Source organism: Suricata suricatta, chromosome 5 (genome assembly GCF_006229205.1).
Source record: "Suricata suricatta isolate VVHF042 chromosome 5, meerkat_22Aug2017_6uvM2_HiC, whole genome shotgun sequence".
In the NCBI taxonomy this organism is placed as follows: domain Eukaryota; kingdom Metazoa; phylum Chordata; class Mammalia; order Carnivora; family Herpestidae; genus Suricata; species Suricata suricatta.
The window spans coordinates 155,691,355-155,701,536 of record NC_043704.1 but is presented as its reverse complement, the minus strand read 5'-3'; the positions used below and the strand labels follow the sequence as shown (position 1 = coordinate 155,701,536).

Sequence of the window (10,182 nt, the reverse complement as noted above, 5' to 3'; positions counted from 1 at the left end):
CAATTCATCTATGAGACCACCCTTACTGTCATGTGAAATCCAGACAAAGATACCACAAAAAGTGAAACTATGGCCCAGTGTCTAAGACGGGCATACATGCAGGACTCCTAGCATGGTGAATGCACCAGCACATTGAAAGGATCGTATGTGACCGTCCAGTGGGATTTATGCCTTGGATGCAAGGATTGTTAACCATACACAAATCTGTAAATGTGATCCTTGGCAGCATTAACTAAGACAGGAATTGATTATACATATTATCTATTGATGCATAAAAATATTAGCCAAAATTCAACAAATTGTCATTATTAAAATATCTGAAAAACTAAGCAGAAAAAAGAAATTACGTCCACAAAATTGTAGCCATATATGAAAATCCCACACCTGACAGCATAGTCAATGGTGAAAACCTGAAGTCTTTTCTGTCACATCAGGAACCTGGCAAGGATGCTTATTCCCAACATAGATATTTCACATAATAACATGAAGGAGAATAAAATATGCCACCCCAAATTATGTCATTTTGTCACATCACCTATTTGGATGAATGTCACTTGAGAAACAGCCATGCGAGGGCTCTCTGACCATCCTTTGTCCCCCTGACAGCAGGGAATAAATATCCCCTGGGAAAATCCCTTTCAATGCACCAGGAAAGGGAACTTAGCACTGAGAAGGCTGGACAAACAACCTTGTTACTTCCTCACTAATTGATTACCCCAAACCCAAACCTATGTCTTGTGAACCCTTCACAAATCTGATGTTATATAGTCTAAAAGGCACAAGTGCTGTCTACTTTGTTCATTCTCTGGGTGTCATAATATTAGGAAGCTCATGCACATGCAAAATGAATTTTATTTTCTACTCAAGATCTGTCTAATGTCAATTGAATTATTAGACCAGACAAAGAACACCGAAGCAAAGAAGACAAAATCAAAGAAGGGAAAGGTTGCTCCTACAATTGGAAGGCGTATCCAGAAAAACCAAGCAATAAAACAAACAAAAGAAAGACATGGCAATCAGTAAGAAGGAAGAAAATTATTTGTTCGAAAATGACATGATTTTATATATAGCAAAACCATAGAAATTCCACACAAAAAAAGTATTTGAAAAATTAACAAATTCAGGGAAAGTTCAGGATACAAAATCAACATACAAAAAAGTGCAGTTGTACACACCAAAAACACAGTACAGGAAAAAGGAATAACAAAAGAATACAATGTGAAATGGCAAAAATGGAGCACCTGGGTGGATCAGGTGGTTAAGTGCCTACTCTTGATTTTGGTTCAGGTCGTGATCTCAGAATCCCTGGGTTTTATTCCTGCATCAGGCTCTGCACTGCTTGCAATTCTCTGTCTAACATTCTCTCTCTGACTCTCTCTCTCTCCATCTCTCTGTCACACAAAAATAAACAAAATAAAATGGGAAAAAATGAAATGGCATAAGACAAAGTATTTAGGAATAAATTTCACTAAAAGTAAAATATTATATACCAAACATGACCTGCTCGAAGAAAGACATGTAAAAATGGACAAGCAGATGCAAAGATAACTGTATTCAGAGATTTGAATTCTTCATACTGTCACAGCGTCATCTACACAAAGTGATCTAGAAGTGAATACCTAACCCTGTCTTAGACATTTAAAGAATCAAATCTTAGTCTGGAGTTTGATATATAGTCAACGGGTATGCAAATAGGGCCCTTTCTGTGCCGATTAAACTAGCCAGCCAGGACCCTACACCTGGGAGAGGAGCCTCAGCCCCGGGAGTCCCAGGTGTCCCATTCTGTGATCAGGACAGAACACAGACATCTCACCATGGAGTTTGTGCTTGGCTGGGTTTTCCTTGTTGCTATTTTAAAAGGTAATTCACGGTGAACGCGAGACGCTGAGTCTGTGAGTGGATATGAGTGAGAGAAGCAGTGGATGTGTGACAGTTTCCTGATCAGGATGTCTTGTGTCTGCAGGTGTCCAGTGTGAGGTGCAGCTGGTGGAGTCTGGGGGAGGCCTGGCGAAGCCTGGGGGCTCCCTGCGACTCTCCTGTGCAGCCTCAGGATTCAGCTTTGGAAGCTACTACATGAGCTGGGTCCGCCAGGCTCCAGAGAAGGGGCTGGAATGGATCGCCGAAATTGGTAGTAGTGGAAGCACATACTACGCAGATTCCGTGAAGGGCCGATTCACCATCTCCAGGGACAACGCCAAGAACACAGTGGATCTGCAGATGAACAGCTTGAGGCCCGAGGACACGGCCACGTATTTCTGTGCGAGGGACACAGTGAGGGGACATCAGTGTGAGCCCAGACACAAACCTCCCTGTAGAAGACTATCAGTATCACCAGGGGGCGCACACTCCACACAATTCTGTCTTGTATTCCCTCGAGCAGGTGCATATGGAGGTTACAAGCAGGGTTCTTGTGAGGATCTGGGGCTTCCTCTTCATACAAGATTTCCCCCAGGAACCTTCTCTGGACAGATGATTCTGGGTTACCTATTCAGTCTCTGTCCTAGAAACTAGTAATAAGAAAACTATAACAGACACACAAAGAAACCGTTGCTTACACTGCTTTTCCCTGCCCCTAAATACAAATGAATTAGATATATCCTGATGCATGTCACACTAAGCATTACAGGAGTTCCAGATGCACTCACTGCACACCTGGACCACCCAACAATACGCAGGCTTGCTAGAAGCAGCATGAAGGGCAATCTGAACATGAGGCTACAGAGGCATCAAAAATGCAAGCAAAATTAAAAAAAAAAACAACCAGACACCTGGTGGGGGTCATTGTCTGAACCATTCTCACAGCATCAAGTGTAGTTGACAGCCCAGGAGAGCACCGCTACCAGCACCAGGATGTGGTCTTGATGTGGAGTCTGGAGATCAAATACACATACACACACACACACACACACACACACACACACACACACACATCACCTTCATCATTGTGTCTGTTGAGAACAGGGTAGGTTTCTTTCCAAGTCATAAATGATTGGATGGGGCCAGGGAGTGACACTGGCTGAGGGTGTGATTGTGGGTCACTTGGGAGGCAGTCCTGCTCCAGGAAGCAGCTTGTGTGGAGTCAGTCTCCCACCTACATCAAAGGAGGGAGAATCAATGGTTTCCAGCTGGATTTCCTCTGTGTGAAGAGGGAGTAGAAGAGGGAAGAAGGAGGTTCAGGAGACATGAGGCAAAAATCCTAGATCAGAGTGTGATGACTAACCCACTAAACACAGTTGAAAACGGAGAAGAAAAGAGAAATGGTGATTCTATGTAGAAAACAGTCTGAATCCTTGGAAATGAGAATCAGGATTCATGTAAACATGCACAATAATGAAATGTTAATAGAAGTGCACTGAGGTCATACCCAGAGTATAGGCTGGAAGCTTTCTACTCCCCAAAGTCACCAGAGTGCTCTAAAGTTCGTGTGTTCACTGTGTACATGCAAGGACCAGAAGCTTCTATTCAATCCATGAGAATCCTCTGGTTCAGGGTTTCAATCAGAGTAGCCTTCCAAGTGTGCAGAATAACTAAGTGACTCTCTGTTGCTGGTATCAGTACAATGTGTGTCCTCAATCATGCCGACATGGAAACCTCAGGTGAAAGGGATGGTCTCAGATGGCAGGACCTTTGGGAAGCACTTTGGTCAGGAAGAGACAGCCTCATGACTAGATCAGTGCCCTTATACACAAGGACTATGTAAGTTCCTTGCCACTTGGTCCCATGTGAGGTGACAGGGAAAGGATGACCTAAGACATGGGCTCTCTCCAGACACCACTTCTGTCTGTCCCTTCACCTCGAACTTCCCAGGTTCCTCATCTCTGAGAAATGAGTGTCTATGGTTTAAAATTATACAGACAGAAATAACTAAGACATTAGTGAGACTTGAGCCCAAATATTGAGTCTCTGGTGTTTGCCTGATACATTTGTGATGACAAGTACTTGATAAACTCCTTCAGTGAGGCTCACTGGCAGTCTTTTTTCTGCTTCAATTCTCTCAAGTCTTCGAAATTACTAGTAGGAAGTCAAAGGAAACTGTGTTAAAGTTAAAGTAGAAAAACAGCCTTAACCTGTAGGTGAAAGGAGTGGACATGATTCATGAAATCTTTTCAAAATGTTTCCATGTCTGAATGTCATAGGGTAGAGGCTACTATTGGAGAAAATATTTCTACATACATGGTCCTTGCAGGTACCACATTATAGGGAGATAAGTGCTGGCTATGAGCCTATGAACCAGAAGGCTGTAAGAGCCACTGGAGTGTCTCTGAACAACAAACAGAGTCCATGCATTTCTGAGACTTTGTGTAATTTACATTCATGGTGCTGCTTTCTCTGCCGTACTACAAGACTGTAATGTGATGACTGTGTGGTATTTCAGCTCGAGCAATGCCCTACACAGTTGTGTTACTATGACCCCTGTGAGGTGTGCACCCCAGTCACTGGATAGAAAAGATTGTAAAATTCAGGATGAGAAAAAGCTCAAGAAGAGTTTCAAGATGAAGGACTGAGGCTTTCATCAAGAAATTACTTCACAACATGCAGAAGATACATGTACAGCAAATAAAACACCTACATGCCATGGAGGGTAGATGTTGGATAAAATCACCTACCTATGGATTTTCCTCAGGACCTTGCTGATTGTGGTCATACATGAAGAGGAAATAAACTCACTCTCTTTGTGAGGGGTACTCACAAGTAATGACTAAAGGTCACACCCCATTCATCTATTGTCATAACCCGGAAGCCGGGTCCAGGTGCGCTCGTTCCGCGGTACCTGTCTTATCCACCCTGACCAGCATGGTGGAGAGTCCTCGTGGGTTCTTTTCCTGAGGGAGGGAGAGAAAGGGCAGGAAAAGGGACGCACAGAGAGTAAAGACACAACTCACAGTTTCCGATCAGGCAAGAAAGAGAGAAAGAGCTTTATTTAGAAAACTGTCTCTTATAAAGGTTTCGAGGCGGGAAACAAGGCAGCTGACCTAGGTCAGTTGCTAGGAAACAGGGTTAAGGGATTAAGACTGGAGTAAAAGAGGAACCAGACTAAAGTGTTCTAGCACAGCGCCCGAGGGGCCGATGCCACCCTGCCTGCAGGCGGTTGATCTTTGGTCTTCTGGCTTCTCCTCTGGCAGGGAGTGGCGCTCCCCTGCCTATTTTGCAACTCCCCTCAGGGAGTGACATATCCGGCTAGCAAATGGCCAAGCAGCTGAATCTTTGCCGCTCCCCACAATCTATAGCATGCAGGTTCTCTAATTGAAAATTTAACCAATATGCTTCTGAAAACACCTAGTGCCACCAATCAGTTGATAGATTGAAAATTGTCTCAGCGATGTGGCAACCAGAGAATTTCCAATATCTTGATTAAAAATCAATTCCATAATCAAGACAGTATGGTATTGACACAAAAACTGACATATGGATCAATGGAATAGAATAGACAGCCCAGAACTGGACCCAAAAGTATATGGCCAATTAACCTTTGACAAAACAGGAAAGAGTGTCCAATGGAAAAAAGACAGCCTCTTCAACAGCTGGTGTTGGGAGAGGTGGACAGCAACATCTAGAAGAATGAAACTAGACCACATTCTGGATAGATCAACCAGACAGAAAATCCCTAAAGAAACAAAGGAATTGAACGACACATTGGAACAGATGGAATTTATAGATATATTTAGAACTCTGCAAACTGAATTTAGGAAATTCACCTTCTTTTCAAGTGCACAGGGCACATTTTCCAAGATAGATCACATACTGGGGCATAAAGCAACCCTCCATAAGTATAAGTGAATAGAGATCATACCATGCACAGTTTCAGATCACAATGGTATAAAACTTGAATTTAATCACAGGAAAAAGTATGGAAAACCTCCAAAAATGTGGAGATTGAAAACCACCCTACTAAAGACTGATTGGGCTAATCAGGCAATTAAAGAAGAAATTAAAAATATATGGAAACAAATGAAAATGAAAATACAACAATCAAAATCTCTGGGACACAGCAAAGGCAGTCCTAAGAGGAAAGTACATTGCTCTCCAGGCCTATTTCAACAAACTAGAAAAAGCGCAAATTCAAAATCTAACAGAGCACCTGGAACTAGAAGGGGAGCAGCAAGAGCACCACAAACCCAGCAGAAGAAAAGAAATAATAAAGATCAGGGCAGAAATAAACAACATAGAATTCAAAAACACAGTCAAGCAGATCAATGAAATCAAGAGTTGGTTCTTTGAAAAAAAAATCCAAATTGATAAATCTTTAGCCAGACTCCTTAGAAAGAAAACAGAGTGCTCCCAGATAGACAAAATCATAAATGTGAAAGGATCTATTACGAACAACCCCTAAGAAATACAAGCAATCATTAGGGATTATTATGAAAAATGATATACCAACAAACTGGACAACCTATAAGAAATGGACAAATTACTAAATGCACATGCACTGCCAAATTCAAACGGGAAAAGATAGAAAGCATGAATAGACCAATAACCAGTGAGGAAATTGAATCCCTTATACAGTCTTCCAATGAATAAGCACCCAGGGCCAGATGGCTTCCCAGGGTAATTCTACCAGACATTTAAAGCAGAGCTCATACCCATTCTTCACAAACTAAGCCAAAAAATAGAAATAGAAGGAAAAATACAAATTCATCCTATGAAGCCAACATCACCTTGATACCCAAACCAGAGACCCCCCCAAAAAAGAGGACTATGGACCAATATCCTTAATGAATACAGATGCAAAAATACTAAACAAGATAATGGCAAATCTAATTCAATAGCATATAAAAAATTATCCATCATGATCAAGTGGGATTCATTCCTGGGTTACAGGGCTGGTTCAATATTTGCAAATCCATCAATGTGATACATCACATTAACAAAAGAAAATATTGAAACCATATGATCCTGACTATAAATGCAGAAAAGCATTTGACAAAATACAACATCCCTTCTCAATAAAAATTGTCAAGAAAGTCAGGATATAAGGAACTTAATTAAACATTATTAAGGCAATTTATGGAAAGCCCAAGGCTAACATCATCAACAATGTGTAAAAACTAAGAGCTTTCCCCCTGAGATCAGGAACACGAGAGGGGTGCCCACTCTCACCACTGTTGTTTAACATAGTGCTAAAAGTCCTAGCATCAGCAATCAGACAACAAAAGGAAATAAAAGGCATTAGAATTGGCAAAGAAGAAGTCAAACTTTCACTTTTGGCAGATGACATATACTCTACATAGAAAACATGATAGACTCCACTGGAAGCCTTCTACAACTGCTCCATAAATTCAGTAAAGTGGCAAACTACAAAATCAATATACAGAAATTGGTTGCATTTTTATACAACAAAAGTGAAGCAACAAAAAGAGAAATCAAGAAGCTGATCCCATTCACATTGCACGAAAAACATAAAATACCTAGGAGTAAACCTAACCAAGGATGTAAAAGATCTGTATGATGAAGACGATAGAAGACTTATGAAAGAAATTGAAGAAGACACAAAAAAATGGAAAAACATTCCGTGCTCATGGATTGGAAGAATAAATATTGTGAAAACGTCATCATTACCCAAAGCAATCTACACATTCAATTGCACTCGCGTTCTTTTCAAAGCTAGAACAAACTATCCTCAAATTTGCATGAAACCACTAAAGACCCCAAATAGCCAAAGTAGTATTGAAAAAGAAAACCAAAACCAGAGGCATGACAATCCTAGACTTTAGCCTATACTACAAAGCTGTCATCATCAAGGCAGTAGGGTACTGACAGAAAAACAGACACATAGACCAATGGAATAGAATAGAGAACCCAGAACTGGTTCCACAAACGTACTGCCAACTAATTTTTGACAAAGCAGGAAAGAGTATCAGATGGAAAAGAGACTTCCTCTTTAGCAGATCGTGCTGGCAGAACTGCACAGCAACAGGCAGAAGAATGCAACTAGACCACTTTCTTACACCGTACACAAAAATAAACTCAAAATGGCTGAAGGACCTAAATGTGAGACAGGAATCCATCAAAACCCTCGAGGAGAAAGTAGAAAACAACCTTAACCTCAAACGCAGAGATTTCCTATTCAACACATCCCCAAAGGCAAGGGAAATGAAAGCAAAAATGAAGTCTTGGGACCTCATAAAGATAAAAAGCTTCTGCACTGCAAAGGAAACAATCAAGAACAGTAATAGGCATCCGATGGAATGGGAAGATAGTTGCAAATGGCATATCAGATAAAGGGCTAGTACCCAAAATCTGCAAGGAACTCACCAACCTCCATAACCAAAAAACAAATAACCCAGTGAAGAAATGGGCAGAAGACATAAACAGACACTTCTCCAAACAGGACATCCAGATGGCCAACAGGCACATGAAACGATGCTCAACATCACTCATCATCAGGGTGACACAAATATAAACCACACTGAGATACCACTTCACACCAGTCAGAGCGGCTCAAATGAACAAATCAAGAGACTATAGATGCTGGTGAGGGTGGGTGTGGAGAGATGGGCACCCTCCTACACTGTTGGTGGGAATGTAAACTGGTTGCAGCCACTCTGGAAAACAGTGTGGAGGCTCCTCAAAAAACTATTGATAGAACTCCCCTATGACCCAGCAATAGCACTGCTAGGGATTTGCCCAAGGGATACAGAAGTGCTGATGCATGGGGCACATGTACCCCAATGTTCATAGTAGCACTGTCAATGATAGCCAAATCATGGGTAGAGCCTAAATGACCATCACCTAAAAAATGGATCAAGAAGATGTGGTATATATATACAATGGAGTATTACATGGCAATGAGGAAGAATGGAATCTCACCATTTGTAGCAAAATGGATGGACCTAGGCAGTGTCATGCTAAGCAAAATAAGTCAGGCATAGAAGGATAGATACCGTATGTTTGCACTCATAGGTCTAACAGGAGAAAGGAGTAACCTAATGAGGACCAGGGGGAGGGGAAGAGGGAAAGAGAGTTGGGGAGAGAGAGGGACGCAAAACCTGAGAGACTGTTGAATACTGAAAAGGAGCCAAGGGTTGAAGGGGGAGGGGGAGGGGAAAAGAGGTGGTGGTAATGGACTAGGGCACTTGTGGGGAAGAGCACTGGGTGTTACATGGAAACAAATATGATAATAAACTATTTTTTAAAAATAAACACAAATGACAAGATATAATAAAAGTAAATGCGGTACATATATACTATGGAATACTACATGACAATGAGAAAGAATGAAATATGGCCATTTGAAGCAAAATGGACGGATCTGAAGGGAGTCATGCTAAGCGAAATAAGTCAGGCAGAGAGGACAGATACCATATGTTTTCACTTATAGGTCTAGCAGGAGAAACCTAATAGGGGCCATGGGAAGGGGGAGGAAAGAGTTGGGGAGAGGGAGGGAGGCAAATCATGAGACTTTTGAATGCTGAGAACAAACTGAGGGCTGAGGAGGGAGGGGAAAGGGGAAGGGGGTGATTGTCGTGGAGGGGCCCACTAACAAGGAAGAGCATTGGGTGTTATATGAAAACCAACTTGGTAATAAACTAAATAGTTATTTAAATAAATAAAAAAATAAATAAAATCTCTTAATAAATAAAAATTTTTATAATAGTTTATTGTCAAATTGGTTTCCATGTAACACCCAGTGCGTCTCCCCACAAGTGCCCCCCACCATGACCATCATCTCCTCCCTCCTTCCCCCTCCCCTTTCAGTCCATGGTTCGTCTCCAGTATTCAGTAGTCTCCCTTGATCTGTGTCCCTCACTCTTCCCCGCTCTTTCCCCCTCCCTCTCCCCATGGTCCCCTGCCAGGTCTCTCCTGTCAGACCTATGACTGCAAACATATGGTATCTATCCTTCTATGCCTGACTTATTTTGCTTAGCATGACACCCTCAAGGTCCATCCACTTTGCTACAAATGGCCATATGTCATTCTTTCTCATTGCCATATAGTACTCCATTATATATATACCACATCTTCTTGATCCATTCATCAGTTGATGGACATTTAGGTTCTACCCATGATTGGGCTATTGTAGGAAGTGCCACTATGAACATTGAGGTACATGTGCTCCTATGCATCAGCACTTCTTTATCCCTTGGGTAAATCCCTAGCAGTGCTATTGCTGAGTCATAGGGGAGTTCTATCGATAGGTTTTCGAGATGTATCCACACTGTTTTCCAGAGCGGCTGCACCAGT

The 10,182-nt window shown here is 41.8% G+C and overlaps 1 gene segment (V, D, J or C); it reads left to right on the top strand.

The window, feature by feature from the left end:
- The first annotated feature begins 1,729 nt into the window (after positions 1-1,729).
- On the top strand, positions 1,730-4,505 carry LOC115291346. The segment is given in 3 exon segments: positions 1,730-1,860; positions 1,964-2,325; positions 4,434-4,505. Coding segments are annotated over 3 exon segments (480 nt in total).
- Positions 4,506-10,182: the final 5,677 nt, after the last annotated feature.